A 19,014-nucleotide genomic window follows, 5' to 3' on the forward strand; every position below is an offset into this window, starting at 1 on the left:
TTTACAAATAATCAGTCCCCCCCAAACAGATATTTTGGTTTCAGATGTTGGGAACAGACGGGTAACAAGGGTGGGGGCATCAGGTGTGCTCCCTCTAGGTGCCACAAATCGAAGGGGGGTATTGCAGGCACCACTGGGTGCATGGATATATGTCTCTGTTTGGAAAAGTAATTTTTTTTTTTTTTTATGAATCCATATTTCAGTGTGGATAGCAAAATCTTTACACCCAAAAGTGCACACCCAACTCTCAAGCCGCTTACCAGCTATTCTGACCCTAAGATGGGGGTCTGGCTGCACTTTATCCCAGTATCCTTATGGGATGGATCATAGGCGTGCACACAGTGTAAACCTCCTCGGTTTAGGAGATATTTACAATGACGGGCGCTGATGTCTACGGCGCGTGCACAATTTAGAAACGGCGATCGTGCTGTTTCTAAAGGAGATCGTACCGTGACTGGCGGCTCCAGCGCAGACCAATCACAGCGCTGGAGCTGCAAAACCCGGAAGTAACCCCCGGGAAAAATGTCGGCCGCCGGAGTGGTGTACAAGGACGGCTGCGGGGGCTTCGATCTGAGGTGAGTATTACATAATGAGCTAGCTTGCCCATTATGCCTTTGTCTAAGGCTGCATTCACACCTGAGCGTTTTGTCGCCTGAAGCGCGACGCTCAAATACGCTAGAGGGGAAAAAATACATTATTCCCTATGGAGATGGTTCACATCTGCACGCCAATACGCCTGACGCCGAACGCCTGAAGCTCAAACAAGTTCCGGACCCTTTTTTGTTGCGCGTATCGGGCGGTTTTGGCGTATTTGAGCGTTTCCATTTCCCATAGAAAGTAATGGAAACGCTCGATTCAAGCGACTAGCGCGACAAGCGTTTGCTACGGGCATTTCGTCGCTTTAATCAATAGAACTTTTCACCCAGGCAGAAGATTAAAAAAATCTACCAACATAGCAACAAGTGATGAAAAGATGATCATTTTTCCTATTGGCAAAAATAAAAACCGTCGAAGTACAAAAACGTCGGTCGACGCTGTATGCAAACGCGCAAATAAGCATGAATATGAGCGTCAAAACGCCCGAAAAAACGACCGAACGACCGACGCTCAGGTGTGAATGCAGCCTTAAAGGTGATGTTTTTTTTTTTTTTTAAAGTGGGTTTACACCCACTTTAAGGACAGGTCTATTTTTCAGACTCACAAACATTATATATATACATATTTTTTCTAACACCATACAGAATGAAATGTCGGTCGTTGCAATACTTTCTGCCACACCGTATTTGCACAGCGGTCTTACAAGCGCACTTTTTTGGGAAAAAATACACTTTTTAAAATTTTAAAAATAAGACAACCGTAAAGTTATCAAAAAAAAAAATTTATATTGTGAAAGATAATCTTACGCCGAGTAAATTGATACCCAACATGTCACGCTTCAAAATTGCGCCTGCTCCTGGAATGGCGACAAACTTTTACCCTTAAAAATCTTCCCCTCACTCGACAGCCAGCCAAGTGGGAGAGAAGACCCGATCATCTCCGCCGCTACCGGCGGCTCTGGTAAGCGGCAGAGACCACCATAGCATGGCAGGAGGGAGGGCCCATCTCCAGCCCCAAATAAAAATGATCTCACGGAGAATCCGCCGCAGAGAACCCTTTTATCTGAAAGCGGACCGGCCTGCTGAAGAAGAGGATACAATGATATTCCTCTCCAAAGTGCCGACGTATAACGACGGCGGGCGGTCAGTAAGTGGTTAATGAAAGTTAAAACTACTTACAAGAAGGCAGGAGTAAAATCGCATATAGAACAATCAATCACATGCAGACACCTCAGCGGGTGTAATAAAGTCACCGCTGTCGCTCCTCCCAAAATGATTTTACTCCTTCCATCTTGTAAGTAGTTATAACTTTTCATTAAAAAGCCTGACTTTTTTATTACTGCACTATGAGTTCCTCCTTTGTCTCCCCCATTTGCTGAGACCACTGTTGAACATCCTGGTTGTATGGTAACCCATCCGGGAATCTTGGCTACTGATATCCATCCATCCATCCCATGGGGATACTGGGATAAAGTGCAGCCAGACCCCCATCTTAGGGTCAGAGTAGCCGATAAGCGGGTTGGGAGTTGGGTGTGAAGATTTTGCTATCCACACTGAAATATGGATTAATTTTGTTGATACACAAGTATAAATTAACTTTTTGCACAAAGCACTTCTTTTCTTCTTGTTTTCTGATGGACTTTACTGGATTATTTATGAATGTTTTTTAACACATTTTTATTTACAGTTTTTGATATATATGAATCTTTTACTTGATTGATTAATTGTTATTAATTTATGCACTTTATATTGAAAGTATATTACATAAAGATATATTTGTAAACCACTATTTTCCCAACCTGCAAGATGTTGAAGTTGGGTTGCCAGAATATATACCGGGATTTGGTGCTGCCTGCTAGGCCCCTTTTGAGCTTTCAGATGTAAAAAATCATATTTAATTCTATGGGGCTTTTTATGCCATATTAGGCTCCCAAAAACAGTACGAATTTTTTTTAAATACTTTTGAGGAATCCAGCAGGGTAAATTGTGGAAAAAGAAAAAAAAAATGAGGCATCCATATCATTTTTAAAAAGTTAGAGTGGCCACCCACAGAAAGAGGCACCACACATTGCCCTGGGATTTAAATCTGGAAAGAAAAGCCCTGTACACACGGGCCAAATGCCGACATTCGGCTCCTGTGTACCTGTGTATGGCACCCTGTCCAACAGAAGTTGGATTCTGTCGGACGAGTATGCTGGAAAACCAGCAGCCGACCAGTTCCTGACCAATGGCTAAGAGTACTGATTGTAGTGTTCTGGCGGGGGGCATCCACCCTTTAGAACACCCTTCAGAACACAGCAGCTCAACAGAGGGAGATTGTTGTACTAACGTCCGATCGTACAGCAGCTCCGACTGGAGCTCAGAGTTTTTTTTTTTTCATTCAACACGCTGGTTTTAAAGAGGGCCTTCATGAGGGTCCAATGAAAGTAATATGGGCTTATCCCAAATTATTGTAAGGCCAGAGAAGACACTTAAGTTCTTAATTATGGACAAAGACCCCTGAGTATTGGCCATGAACAACAACATGTCGTCCCCTCATAAAGCTATCTCATCTTCGTGTTTTTCCCTGCAAAAGCCACACAACCCAGGAGGCCGCAAGAGGCTCTATAGTGCCTGAAAACAAAAGGTCAACGGGATGATGTCCACTCCTTTCCCTTTGTCCTGTGGGACCAGACACTTGTCTGGTCCCACAGGACAAAGGGAAAGGAGTGGACATCATCCTGTTCATTCGTACGGAGGCTCTAGGGCAGGGTTCCCCAACCCCCGGGCCGCGGCCCACTGCCGGGCTGTGGCCTATTTGCAGCCAGGCCATGAAGGCTGCACTGTCTGATGTGTGGTGGCAGGCAAGCAGAGAGATTACATCTCTCCCGGCCTGCCCGGATCACCGCTCTTCCACCCACACAGCGGGGCCGCTACACTGTGGTGAGGCGGGGGAGCAGAGAGATGAGATCATCTCTCATCGCCTGCCTGGATCACCGCACTTCCGCCCACACAGCCGTTACACTGCTGGAGGTGAGGTGGGGGGAGCAGAGGGATGAGATCGTCTCTCACCGCCCACCCTGCATCACCGCTGTTCTCCCTCACTGGCCTGTGCTGCCACTATGGCAGGTGACAAACCTCACCTGGTGCCAGGTGACAAAAAAAACTCTGATGGCAGGTGGCAAACCACATTTGGTGGCAGGTGGCAAACCACATTTGGTGGCAGGTGGCAAACCACATTTGGTGGCAGGTGGCAAACCACATTTGGTGGCAGGTGGCAAACAAGCGACATGGCAATCGGCAATCCACATCTGGTGGCAGGTGACGTGGCATGTGGCAATCCACATCTGGTGGCAGGTGACGTGGCATGTGGCAATCCACATCTGGTGGCAGGTGACGTGGCATGTGGCAATCAAAATCTGGTGGCAGGCAACGTGGCAGGTGACACGCTGCATCTGGCGGCAGATTCTGCATTATGGTGAGTTGAACTATTTCATTTTATATTACAATGTAATGACAGAAATAATGTGCGTCAATCATCCTGACACCATAACAACCATGGTGCTGTGATGATTGAAGTGCTAACAACTGCTATTTCCCAAACAAATTGCCGCATACCCCCACCCCCCCGGGCCTTGGCACGATTTTATTCCACAATGCCGGTCCACTGTGCCAAATAGGTTGAGGACCACTGCTCTAGGGAACGCATATGAGAGTTTAACCCAGTTGCAGAAGACGTCGCCAAAGCCAAAGCATTTAAGCTCTTTCTATAGATAGCACAATTCTATGCTATCAGACGCCTTGGCGGCGTCCAGAGACAACAGGGCTCTATTTATTTAATATTCAAAAAAATAAGGAAAAGTAAAATTAAGTAGACCAATATAACAATAAATAACTGAGAAGATCTAATACACTGTTTGTTTTTCGGTTAATTTCACAAGCTGCAATGGGGCTAATAAATACATGTAATTCTTTTTGGATTATTGGCTTTTCAAACATTTTCATTACAACAAAGATAGATAGCGAGAAGTTAAATGTTTAATGAAGTTCCAGAAATGGTAGTATACGAATTGGAAGTAATAAGGCATTAAAGCTGAATTCCAGGCAAACAGCTAAATACAGTACACAGCTGAAATACATATAAGGGAGCTGTTTAACCTGGCAAAGGATTTGTATTTCTGTCCACCCAGACCTAAGATTTACACAGGATGTGGAAACCTTGCAAAAAGATCTGAACAAATTAATGGTGTGGGTAATTACATGACAAATGAGGTTTAATGTGGAAAAATTTTAAATAATGCAGTTGGGTGGCAAAAATATGAATGCAATCTATACACTGGGGGGAGAAACTCTGGGGGAATCTAGGATGGAAAAGGACCAGGGGGGGGGGGGGTCCTAGTAGATGACAGACTCAGTAATGGCATGCAATACCAAGCTGCTGCTAACAAGGCAAACAGAATATTGGCATGCATTAAAAAGGGGATCAACTCCAGAGATAAAGCGATAATTCTCCTGCTCTACAAGACTCTGGTCCGGCCGCACCTGGAGTATGCTGTCCAGTTTTGGCCGCCAGTCCTCAGGAATGATGTACTGGAAATGGAGCGAGTACAAAGAAGGGCAACAAAGCTAATAAAGGGTCTGGAGGACATTAGTTATGAGGAAAGGTTATGAGCACTGAACTTATTCTCTCTGGAGAAGAGACGCTTGAGAGGGGATATGATTTCAATTTACAAATACCATACTGGTGACCCCACAATAGGGATAAAAAAAAATTGCGGAAGGGAGTTTAACAAGACACGTGGCCACTCATTAAAATTAGAAGAAAAGAGGTTTAACCTTAAACTACGTAGAGGGTTCTTTACTGTAAGAGCGGCGAGGATGTGGAATTCCCTTCCACAGGCGGTGGTCTCAGCAGGGGGCATCAATGGTTTCAAGAAACTATTAGACAAGCACCTGAACGTCCACAACTTACAGTGATATACAATGTAATACTGACATATAATCACACACATAGGTAGGACTTGGTGGTCTTTTTTCAACCTCACCTACTATGTAACTATGTAACATAGCCCTGCTACATATTATACACATCTGTTTGACAGGGCAGAAGATTGAGTTTTCTTTGTTGCAGTTCAAGGAGAGGGAGAGGCAGGCTGATGAGCGCTGTCACGCTGCTCTCTCTTCCTATCAGCACGCTTCTTGAACTGCAACATAACTGATTGGCTACTTGTGCTGCTTTTTCCTCCCTTGCTGTATAGGGACTGCAAGAGTATGATGCTTCAATTTCAGGTCCTTACACTGCTGATCGGTTGATCTTGTCTAAAAACTGCAATATAACAAAATCAAAATAAATTCAATTTGCCCACATAACTGTCACTGCACTAAAAAAACTTTACGAGTCGGGAAGCTTCTCGTTTCCCTCTGAATGTGCGGATGTTTATTTCTTATATAAGTTTTATTGACTTTTTTTTTTTCCTTCCTTTCATTATACTCATATAACACAATAACACAATAACTTTCAGACAGTATGATTTATGAGCTGGTGCAGTAAATTTAGTTTATATTTGATATTTTTAGGACATTAGTATATAGGGAATGCAGAAGATACAACTTGTAATAACTTTGTGTTAATTTAAACGCAACCCAATCCAAAAAGGTGTTTTCCCATTTTGGGTGGAATGGAGACAGAGGGAGTTATTTACTAAAGGCAATTCCACTTTGCACTACAAGTGCAAACTACAAGTGCAAAGTGCACATGAAATTGCACGGAAAGTGCACTTGGAAGTGCAGTCGCTGTAGATCCGAGTGGGACATGCAAGGAAAAACAGCATTTTAGCTTGTACATGATTGGATAATAAAATCAGCAGAGCTTCCCCTCATTTCAGATCTACCCCTCATTTACAGCGACTGCACTTCCAAGTGCACTTTTAGTGCAAATTTAAGTGCACTTTGCACTTGTAGGGCCAGATCCACGTAGATCGGCGTAATTTTAAGCAGGCGTAGCGTATCGTACTTTCGCTATGCCGTCGCTACTTTGAGAGGCAAGTGCTGTATTCACAAAGCACCTGCGTCTAAAGTTACGGCGGCGTAGCGTAAATGTGTCGTCGTAAGGGCACGGAATTCAAATGACAAAGATGTGGGCGTGTTTTATGTTAATTCAACTTGACCCCACGTAAATGAAGTTTTTTTTTAACGGCGCATGCGCCGTCCGTGGGGGTATCCCAGTGCGCATGCTCGAAATCACGTCGCAAATAGTCAATGCTTTCGACGTGAACGTAATTTACGCAAAGCCCTATTCGAGAACGTTTTACGCAAACGACGTACACGACGGAAAATTTGACGCTGGCCCGACGTCCATACTTAACATTGCGTACGCCTCATAGACCCAGGGGTAACGTTACGCCGAAAAAAGCCTTACGTAAACGATGTAAAAAAATGCTCCGGCCGGACGTACGTTCTGAGAATCGGCGTATCTAGCTAATTTGCATACTCTACGCGCAAATCAACGGAAGCGCCACCTAGCGCCCAGCGTAAATATGCACCTAAGATCCGACGGCGTACTAAGACGTACGTCAGTCGGATCTAGCCCCCATTCATTCGTATCTTGTTTTGTGGATACAAAACAAACATACGTCGGGGCATCGTAGAAGTTACGCAGCGTATCAATAGATCAATAGGACCGTTTTCATCGGACAAACCGATCGTGTGTGGACCCCATTGGTTTGTTTTCCATTGGTTAAAAAAAATAGAACCTGTTTTAAATTTTTCCTTTGGATAAAAAAACTATAGAAAAAAACGATCGTCTGTGTGGAAGTCCATCGGTCAAAAATCCACGCATGCTCAGAATTAAGTTGACGCATGCTCGGAAGCATTGAACTTCATTGTTCTCAGCACGTCGTAGTGTTTTACGTCACCGCGTTTGGACACGGTCGAATTTTTGACTGATGGTGTGTAGGCAAGACTGATGAAAGTCAGCTTCATCGGATATCCGCTGAAAATATCCATCGGATCAGATTCCATTAGATATCCGATCGTGTGTACAGGGCTTTAGAGGTAGAAATTGCTCATTGCTCTATAAAACCCAAGGAACCGCTGGATGATCCCTGGTTGAGAAAGGCTGTCCTAGTGAGTACATGATGCGATTACACTGGAACCTTTGTGTCACCAGTGGTATGGATCGGTTTCCTTGAGGGATGCTTATTTAATCATCTCGGTGAGTCCCGCAAGAAAATCAGGTTTGCCCCTTTGGGTTTCTCATTTGGTCAACCGCTAATGCACAGGAGCTGACATATAATGCCAAGACCATAGGCAGAAGCATACTCTGCAGAGCAAAGCTCGGGGCAGACGATGTGGGGTTGGTAGTAGAAGTCATAAGAAGTGGTTAGACAGGCAGGCAATCAGAATACAGGAGACAAGCATAGTGAACACTAGAAAGAAAAAAATCTCTGATGTCCCGTACACACGAGCGGTTTTCCCGTCGGAAAAAAAAATTATGTTTTTTCCGACGGAATTCCTCTCAAGCCTGCCTTGCATACACACGGTCACACAAAAGTTTGGTGAAATTTTGACTGCCAAGAACGTGTTGACGTAAAAGACTACAATGTTCTATGCTTCTGAGCATGCGTCCATTTGTTTCCGAGCATGCGTGTGTTTTTTTGTGCATCGGAAAAGCATACAGATGAACGGTTTTCCCGCTAGGATTTTTTCCTGACGGGAAAAAAGAGATCCTGCTCTCCTTTTTTTCCAGCAGTTTTCCTGTTGGAAAAAGTCCGATGGAGCATACACACGGTCGGGCTTCCCGACCAAAAGCTCTCATCTGACTATTTCCGAAGGGAAAACCGGTCGTGTGTACGGGGCATAAGGCTACAAGGACTGTGGAGAACCACCTTGCTCAGATGTCTCCTGCTAGGTAAAGAGGACTCAGGGATTTGCAGCTGCAGAGTAGGCAGTATAACCAAACAGGTTAGGATGAGGTGTGCAAAAACTAAACCAAAACACCCCACCACTAATCCAGTGCACAACAAAACAGAAGGTATCTGCAATCAGGGCTGGTGCAAGGATTTTTGACACCCTAGGCGAAACCTCATTTTTCCACCCCCTTTGGCTCCACCCCTGACCCAACCCCCTTTGCCCTGCCCATGTAAATCCCACCCAGCACCCATCTAATGCAGCTTCACCAGCACCCATCTAATGCAGCCTCACCAGCACCCATCTAATGCAGCCTTACCAGTGCCCATCAATGCAGCCTCACCAGCACCCATCTAATGCAGCCTTACCAGTGCCCATCAATGCAGCCTCACCAGCACCCATCTAATGCAGCATCACCAGCACCCATCTAATGCAGCCTCACCAGTGCCCATCAAACGCAGCCTCACCAGCACCCATCAAATGCAGCCTCACCAGAACCCATCAACGCAGCCTCACCAGTGCCCATCAAATGCAGCCTCACCACACCAGCACCCATCTAATGCAGCCTCACCAGCACCCATTAAATGCAGCCTCACCAGCACCCATCAACGCAGCCTCACCAGTGCCCATCAAATGCAGCCTCACCAGCGCCCATCAAATGCAGCCTACCAGTGCCTATCAATGAATGTTTGCTTGCTTCCATTTATTCGGGAGTCGGGACACAGACACATTCCTCTGCCGCCACTGTGCTTCTGCCACCATGTGCGAACGGAGCGGTCTCTGCCTGCTGATGCTGAGACTTAGTTGCTTGCTGCAGAGAGAAGAGTGTAGGAACACCAGTGGCTGGGCGCCCTAGGCAGCAGGGTGCCCTAGGCGGCTGCCTAGTTTGCCTTGTGGTAGCACCGGCCCTGTCTGCAATTGTCTCTTCGGCCCGATTCACACCTATGCATTTTTAGTGCTTTTTTGCTTTTTGCAGCTTTGCACTACAGAACGTGTTCCATAGGAAACCATGGTATATGGACTGTAGTGCAAATATGCAAAATGCAAAAAGCACTAAAAATGCATAGTCCTGGGGGGACAAATGCATATCTCCCAACATTTTGAATTGGAAATTTAAGGACACCTACCAGCAAACGTATGTAGGTATGGGACATGCCCCCTGTCACACCCCCTTAAAGGAGAATTAACCCCCAAAAAAGGTTAATTAAATCCACAAGGTTTTTTTTTACCACTACTATTCCTTTATATTGGCTTTTAAAATGTACAAATGCAGCCATTTATAATTTGGAAGAAAGGCTTAGCACTGGGAAACACTTTTTGAAAGATAAAAAGTGCATTTTATATACATCTATATGGATCAGACCAAAATGAGGAACAAATGAGGAGGCAAGAGGGACATTTCTCCAAATCAGGGACAGTCCCTCGATATCAGGGACAGTTGGGAGCCATGCAAATTTCTAAACATATCTAAAAACTATGTAAAAATAGATCTCTAAATGACATTATATGTATTTACAGATGAACCGGCCGTCTTGGAGACAGAAGACCTGGACAGGAAGGCGATGCGGCTGGGTGGTGGACTAGACCCAGACACCATATCTCTTGCCTCTGTCACGGCCCTCACAACTAATGTCTCCAATAAAAGGTAAATTGATGACGCCTTCATAGGTGCTATAGGATATTCCAGCATTTTATAAACCTTGGGCCAGATTCACAGAGCAGATACGACGGCGTATCTCCTGATACGCCGTCGTATCTGTTGTTCTATCTATGCGACTGATTCATAGAATCAGTTACGCATAGATAGCCCTTAGATCCGACAGGTGTAATGGTTTTACACTGTCGGATCTTAGGATGCAATACCGCGGCCGCCGATGGGGGGAGTTTGCGTCGTAATACAACGTTGGGTATGCAAATTAGGAGTTACGGCGATCCACGAAGATTTTTCCCGTCGTTACGTCTTTGCGATGGTTAGATTTCCATCACAAAGATAGGGCACTATTAACATTGTGTAAAAGTACTCCACCATGTTAAAGTATGCCCGTCTTTCCCGCGTCGCTTTTGAATTTTTTTAAAATTATTTCTTTTTCCCGGCGCAAGTCTTTTTTTCACGTCGCCATTCACAAAACGTTGGTGCGTCGTAATTTCGCGCAAAGCACGTCGGGAAATTTGCGACGGGAGCATGCGCAGTACGTCCGGCGCGGAAATGCGCCTAATTTAAATGGTACCTGCCCCTTGCGCCGGACCTGTTTACGATACACCGCCGCAAATTTCCAGGTAAGTGCTTTGTGGATCGGGCACTAAATCGAAAAATTTGCGGCGGTGTAACGTAAACGGGTTACGTTACGCTGCGCCGCCGGACTGTGAATCTGGCCCCTTGTACCTATTCCTCCCTCCCATATGCAAACACCTGCATCATCACTATGGCAAGTGCAATGATGACGTCATCATGCAGTGTCAAGCATCCCAGCATGTGCAATGAAGTCATTTGGGGGACACATGTCTGGTAGTCTTTGTGTACAAGGTGCTCATTCTCTTATTAAATTGCTCCTCTATAGATTAATCATAATTTTTACGGTATGGGGCAATTATCAGTTTCCGGATAGTATTAGCAGTTACATTTTAATTTAACTGCCATTTAATATCTGAGACGGCAGTTAAAAAAACCTCTTTGGATTTGGTTTATGAACAGTTTTGAAAATCTTGCTCAAAGTTTAAAGTTTGCAACCTTTGTAGGGAATCCCAATGAAGTCTATGGGGGGCAAATCATGTTATTTAATTCTGGCCACCTGTAGGGCAAAAAAACAAACGGCTATTGTCAAACAAAAAGTATGGGAAGCTTGATTAGGGCTGCCACCTTTTCTTCAAGTCAAACCCCAACACTTTAGCATGAACTATACATATATTTTGCAATTAAATAACATTTCCAATCATATGAAATTAATCACAAGTCCCCCTTTACATCAGAGTCCACAGAGTTCCCCTTTTATATCTGAACTCACAGAGTTTCCTTATACTGTAAGGGGGGACTCTGCAGACTTTGATGTAAGGAAGAACTCTGGGGACTCTGACATAAGGGATGCTCTGGGAACCCTGATTTCAGGGGGAAGACTGAGAACTCTCATGCATGGGGATGACTCTGATGTAAGGGGGGACACTGTGGCCTCTGGTGTAAAGGGAAACTCTGATGTAGGGGGTGCTCTGAGAACCCTGATTTACCTTAATGTACTCCTGTGGCTCCTGTGACTCAGCTGACCAGGGACAACAACTATGCACTGCATTATAGGTCGTTCCTTATGTCTAGTGGTGAACATGCAAAGTTTTAGGTCAAAAACTCCTTGGATTCGCCACGAAACCATGGTAGCAGCAAATCCCTTTATGCTGATATACAAAATGTGTTCAATATCGCAGTGCGGGAAATCTGTGTCAATATTTGTATTGTGAGCCAGAGACATAACGAGCCCCCTGAGATTTCCTATACTGTTTATATTGAATCCCTGCATTTGTTTCTTGGAAGGCTTACTTTAATGTTAGTGTTATGTAACGTATTTCTTTTTTCTGTAGGTCTAAGCCTGACATTAAAATGGAGCCCAGTGCTGGGAGGCCAATGGATTACCAAGTAAGTCCTCAGGATAATGTTCTCTTCTAATTTTTGCAAATGTTTTGCAGTTTAATGTGAACCCGTGTCCAGACTATAGACATTATTAGCCAGATTCAGGAAACTTGCGACGGGCGTATCAGTAGATATGCCGTCGTAACTCAGAATCTGCGCCGTCGTACATTTAAGTGTATTCTGAAATTGAGATACGCTTAAATGTAGCTAAGATACGACCTCCTACGCCGTCGTATCTTAGCTGCCTATTTAAGCTGGCCGCTAGGGGCGTGTACGCTGATTTACGCCTAGAATGCGTAAATCAGCGAGATACGCCTATTCACGAACGTACGCTTGCCCGTCGCAGTAAAGATACGCCGTTTACGTAAGGCGTTTTCAGGCGTAAAGATATTCCACCAAGAAGATGGCGCAGCCAATGTTAAGTATGGACGTCGGTCCCGTGTCGAATTTTTTTAATTTTTACGTCGTTTGTGTAAGTCGTCCGTGAATGGGGCTGGGCGTAATTTACGTTCACGTCGAAACCAATGAGTCTTTGCGGCGTAATTTGGAGCATGCGCACTGGGATACGTCCACGGACGGCGCATGCGCCGTTCGTTAAAAACGTCATTTACGTGGGGTCATGCTTTATTTACATAAAACACGCCCACCTCTTCACAATTTGAATTAGGCGCGCTTACGCCGGCACATTTACGCTACGCCGCTGTAACTTAGGACGCAAGTGCTTTGTGAATACAGCACTTGCCTCTCTAACTTACGGTGGCGTATCGTATATATGAGATACGCTACGCCTGCCTAACGTTAGGCAGGTCTACTTGAATCTGGCTATATGAAAACAACAAGTATTAAAACGAGTCACATGACACCGGGGAGGGAAAATGGCTAATTGGGCCCAATTTGGAAATTTTCACTTAGGGGTGTATGCACTTTTATTGCCAGCGGTTTAGACAATAATGGCTGTGTGTTGAGTCATTTTGAGAGGACAGCACATTTACACTGTTATACAAGCTGTACACTCACTACATTGTAGCAAAGTGTCATTTCTTCAGTGTTGTCACACGATAAGATAGAATAAAATATTTACAAAAATGTGAGGGGTGTACTTACTTTTGTGAGATACTGTGTATAATGTATAAACAGACTTGATGGACTACTCTGTCTTTTTTCTGCCGTCACTTTTCTATGTTTCTGTAATTACACTGGCCCAAGCTGTACCAATATAACTATGTAATACATTTCCATACCTAAGCATCAGCGTTTCTCTTTCTATCCTTTAACCCCTTTCCACCGAGCGCACGCATATATGCGGCCTCGGCTTTCAGGGAATATACCGGGATCATGCCTGCAGCTGCAGGCATGATCCCGGTACCGTTGTTTAGAGCGGGCGATTGGCTATCCAGGCATAACAACCAATGCGGCTAACAACGTCACTTCCGGTTTACTTGGCTGCCAATGGCGCCGGTTTTAAAAAAGTACACAGGGGCAGATTCACGTAGAGCCGCGTAAAATTGTGCAGGCGTAACGTATCTGATTTACGTTACGCCTCCGCAACTTACACGGGCAAGTGCTGTATTCTCAAAGCACTTGCTCCGTAAGTTGTGGCGACGTAGCATAAATCGGCCGCCGTAAGCCCACCTAATTCAAATTTGGATCAGGGGGGCGTGTTTTATGCAAAACTACTGTGACCCGACGTGATTGACGTTTTTTCGGAAACAGCGCATGCGCCGTCCGTGGAATTTCCCAGTGTACATTGCTCCAAAGTATGCCGCAAGGACGTCATTGGTTTCGACGTCAACGTAAATGAAGTCCAGCCCCATTCACGGACGACTTGCGTAAACAACGTAACTTTTTCAAATTTTGACGCGGGACGACGGCCATACTTAACATTGGCTGCACCTCATATAGCAGGGGCAACTTTACGGCGGGAAAAGCCTAACGTAAACGTCGTAACTTTACTGCGTCGGCCGTGCGTACGTTCGGGAATTTGTGTATCTAGCTAATTTGCATACTCAACGCGGAATTCGATGGAAGCGCCACCTAGCGGTCAAAAAAAAATGCAGTTTATATGCGACGGCGTAAGAGACTTACGCCTGTCGGATCTAATGGATATCTATGCGTAACTGATTCTAAGAATCAGTCGCATAGATACGACGGGTCAGATTAGGACTTATGACGGCGTACATGGCGATGCGCCATCGTAAGTCCTTTGAGAATCTGGGCCAGAGTATTCAGAATCGCCGTTTTCGGCAATCTGAATACTTTGAAGTGCAAAGGAGGGATCGAGGGTCTTTTAGACCCCCGATCCCTCCATAAAGAGTACCTGTCACCACTTATTACTGTCACAAGGGATGTTTACATTCCTTGTGACAGCAATAAAAGTGATCATTTTTTTTTTTTAAAAACACAATTTTATATTATAAAAATAAACAAGGAAAAACATTTTTTTAAAGCACCCCGTCCCCGCGAGCTCGCGCAGCAAAAAAACGCGTACGGAAGTTGCGACCCCATATGTAAACGGTGTTCAAATCACACATATGAGGCATCGCCGCAATCGTCAGAGCGAGAGCAATAATTCTAGCACTAGACCTCCTCTGTAACTCTAACCTGGTAACCGTAAAAAAATAATTAAAGCGTCGTCTATGGAGATTTTTAGGTACCGTAGTTTGTCGCCATTCCACGAGTGCATGCATTTATAAAGCGTGACATGTTTGGTATCTATTTACTCGGCGTAACATCATCTTTCACTATACCAAAAAATTTGGCTAACTTTACTTCTTTTATTTTTTTTAAATCATAAACAAGGAAAAACATTTTTTTAAAGCACCCCGTCCCCGCGAGCTCGCGCAGCAAAAAAACGCGTACGGAAGTTGCGACCCCATATGTAAACGGTGTTCAAATCACACATATGAGGCATCGCCGCAATCGTCAGAGCGAGAGCAATAATTCTAGCACTAGACCTCCTCTGTAACTCTAACCTGGTAACCGTAAAAAAATAATTAAAGCGTCGTCTATGGAGATTTTTAGGTACCGTAGTTTGTCGCCATTCCACGAGTGCATGCATTTATAAAGCGTGACATGTTTGGTATCTATTTACTCGGCGTAACATCATCTTTCACTATACCAAAAAATTTGGCTAACTTTACTTCTTTTATTTTTTTTAAATCATGAAAGTGCCCTTTTCCCAAAAAGTTGCGTTTAAAAGACCGCTGCACAAATACCGTGTGACATAAAATATTGCAACAATCGCCATTTTATTTTCTAGATTCTCTGCTAAAAATATATATATATATATATATATATATATATATATATATATATATATATATATATATATATATATATAATGTTTGGGGATTCTAAGTAAATTTTATAGCAAAAAATACGGATTTTAACTTGTAAACACCAAATGTCAGAAATAGGCTTAGTCATGAAAGGGTTAATTTTCTGACCTTCCTCTCCTGCAGGTTAGTATTACAGTGATCGAGGCTCGGCAGCTGGTGGGATTAAACATGGATCCCGTGGTTTGTGTTGAGGTTGGAGATGAGAAGAAATACACCTCCATGAAAGAGTCCACCAACTGCCCGTACTATAATGAGGTAAGTACTTTTAAACCGCAGACCATTATCGGCTTTCAAGGATTGTGATAAAGAGAGATCTTCCAGGAAAGAAATCTTATAAATAGCTAGCTTGATTACAGCCGGGCTGACAGTATACACTGGAGGAATGTTATTCAAACTAGTAATTGCTTTATTACACTATCGTCTTTTTCTTTATTTGCTTTGTGTTTGCAACGCATATTAAAAAAAAAAAACGTACTAACATTACATCAGAATACAGAGTGTTCCTACCTTCAAGATATGCAAAGTAGCCTTAGATGTTTACAGGTTTTAAAATTAGAACATATATTAGGTAACATGGATAATGTAACTCCCTAGGCCCCTATGTGAGAGAAAGCAATTTTCCACAAGACTGGTCCTTAACCACTTAAGCCCCGGACCAATATGCTGCCTAAAGACCCAAGGGGTTTTTACAGTTCGGGACTGTGTCGCTTTAACAGACAATTGCGCGGTCGTGCGACGTGGCTCCCAAACAAAATTGGCGTCCTTTTTTCCCCACAAATAGAGCTTTCTTTTGGTGGTATTTGATGACCTCTGCGGTTTTTATTTTTTGCGCTATAAACAAAAATAGAGCGACAATTTTGAAAAAAATTCAATATTTTTTACTTTTTGCTATAATAAATATCCCCCAAAAACATATATAAAAAAAAATTTCCCTCAGTTTAGGCCGATACGTATTCTTCTACCTATTTTTGGTAAAAAAAAATCGCAATAATCGTTTATCGGTTGGTTTGCGCAAAATTTATAGCGTTTACAAAATAGGGGATAGTTTTATTGCATTTTTATTTTATTTTTTTACTACTAATGGCGGCGATCAGCGATTTTTTTCGTGACTGCGACATTATGGCGGACACTTCGGACAATTTTGACACATTTTTGGGACCATTGTCATTTTCACAGCAAAAAATGCATTTAAATTGCATCGTTTATTGTGAAAATGACAGTTGCAGTTTGGGAGTTAAACACAGGGGGCGCTGTAACATTTAGTGTTCACTTAGTGTGTGTTTACTACTGTAGGGGGGTGTGGCTGTAGGACTGACATCATCGATCGAGTCTCCCTAATAAAAGGGATCACTCGATCGATGCGCCGCCATAGTGAAGCACGGGGAAGCCGTGTTTACACACGGCTCTCCCCGTTCTTCAGCTCCGGGGAGCGATCGCGACGGAGCGGCTATAAACAAATAGCCGTGCCGTCGTCCCGGATCGCTCCCCGAGGCTTACCGACCGCCGCATGTAGCGGGGGGGGGGGTCCCGATCGGACCCCCCCACCCACGTCAAGCAGAGCACGTACAGGTATGTTGATGTGCCTGTCTGTGCCATTCTGCTGACGTATATCTACATGAGGAGGTCGGCAAGTGGTTAAAGTAGTGATAACTCTCTGTGTTTGTAGGTTGAACACATTAAGCATAAAAGAATAAACTTTCTCCAGTAAGCTGTTAGTTAAAGTGGATGTAAACCCCACATTTTTTTTTTTTATGTCACAATGTACAGTATACAATTTCCTATCATCTGTGCCCAGTCTTGACACACAGAGTTAATCCAGCTCTGAGCAATCCTCTTTTTTTGTTCAGTGAAATACAACAGCAGACTTCCAGATAAAAACCAAAGTCCTTGCTTCTGAAAAAAAGTGCACAATTCACATCCCCTCCCCTGTGTTTTGATTAAATGTTTTCAAAATATGGGGTGAGTCACAGTTCAGTGCCATGAGAAAATGCAACAGCCATCAGAATATACAAAGAGCTGGAGGGAAGAGGGGAGGGGGATGTGAATTGAGCACTATTTACAGAAGCTGTGTATGTCTGCAAGCAGTGCACGACATATGTAAATAACCTGTCACTCAAGCAAGGACTTTGGTTTTTATCTGGAAGTCTGTTTTATTTCCCTGAACAATAAAAAGAGGATTGCTCAGAGCTGGATTAACTCTGTGTGGCAAGACTGGGCACAGGTGATAGGAAATCGTATTCTCTACATTGTGACGTAAAAAAAAAAGCCTTCAGAGAAAAGCATTGACAGTGGATAGTGCAGTCTCCATTTAGTCTGTTAGCTGAGAGGAAGGAGGAGAAGAGAAGAACAGGAGAGTGCCTTGCCATCCTAGTGTTGTAGACTTGATGCACAGAGTGTAGGAAGACAAAACTCTAGTCCCTACATGCAAGGGTGTCTCCATTGGATGCTTCAAGAGAAAGGAGCCACCCTGAAATAAGAAACCTGGGACAGCAATCATGGCACCAGCTTGAACTGGAATATAGACAAGGATTAAAAGATACAGAAGCTGCATAGTTAGTAAATGATTCATTCAGCAGCTGAAAGTTGCTTTAAACCCTCTAAAGTGTACCTAAACCCAAGAACAAAAAAATCACCCAAGAACAGGAAGAATGTTACTGGCATTGCCAGGACAAAGTCATCTACTGCCCAGGTTGAAGATGCCAAACTGTGCCCACTCCCCCCCCCCCCTCGGGTACTCCGATTGTCTTTTGCACTTGGGATTTATGATACTAACATAACTGTGCTGCTTCTGCCTGTCTGGCAGTTGCAAGTTTCAACAGAGATAAATGTTGGGCAGTCAGCTAGCCAACACCCAATGTGGACTGCACCCCCACACCACCCTTTGTCTACCACTGGTGCAAACAATGGACCTCACCACCAGAAATATCATTGCTCCTCTGCTTGGGCTCCTCTGAGGTAGGGCAGTCCCCAGGCAACAGGGTGGGTCAGTAAAGAATGGAAGTGGTAAAGGCGGGCTTGGTTGAATCTACTCTGTGTGTTGCTGCTTTGCAGCACTGCCCACCCTTAACTTCTAAAGACAATGTGCCCAGGGCAGCTGTCCCTCCAGCCCCCTTCCCTCTCTTTAGTCCTGATGTTCTGTCAAATTAGCCAACTCGTCTGAAACTCCAACTACGTTTCTTCCGGTTTCTTCAAACCATCAGTATTTGGAGATTTTTGACGAATTGCTGTTTGGACACAACACCGACAACCGAATAGAGTCCGGTACAGGAAGATTTTGCTGTTTTTACAGCACAGTGGCTAACAAAGACAAAGTTGTCACCGCCTAGGAGGAAGCATTTTTGTTGGCTAGTATCGGAGAGAAGTAACAATCCCTGCTCATAATATCATGCACCCTACTCTATTCGGTTGCCGGTGTTGTGTCCAAACAGCAATTTGTCAAAATATTAAATTACTGATGGATAAAAAAACGGAAGTTAAGTCGTTAGACACAGAGTTTCTGACGAGTTGGCTATTTTGAAAGAACACAGGCCCTGCTAGAAGGATAATTAGTTTAATATGATGGGGGAAAAAAATGAAAATG

The 19,014-nt window shown here is 44.1% G+C and overlaps 1 protein-coding gene across 12 annotated transcripts in view; it reads left to right on the top strand.

The window, feature by feature from the left end:
- Positions 1 to 19,014, top strand: part of OTOF (otoferlin) — a 465,027-nt gene that overhangs the window by 310,373 nt on the left and 135,640 nt on the right. For all 12 annotated transcript variants that reach the window (XM_040348386.1, XM_040348390.1, XM_040348393.1 and 9 more), the window contains exons 7-9: positions 10,002 to 10,128; positions 12,048 to 12,102; positions 15,558 to 15,689. In XM_040348386.1, the coding sequence (XP_040204320.1) occupies positions 10,002 to 10,128; positions 12,048 to 12,102; positions 15,558 to 15,689 (314 nt within the window). The remainder of the gene's footprint in view (positions 1 to 10,001; positions 10,129 to 12,047; positions 12,103 to 15,557; positions 15,690 to 19,014) is intronic.

Source organism: Rana temporaria, chromosome 4 (assembly GCF_905171775.1).
Source record: "Rana temporaria chromosome 4, aRanTem1.1, whole genome shotgun sequence".
Lineage (NCBI taxonomy): Eukaryota > Metazoa > Chordata > Amphibia > Anura > Ranidae > Rana > Rana temporaria.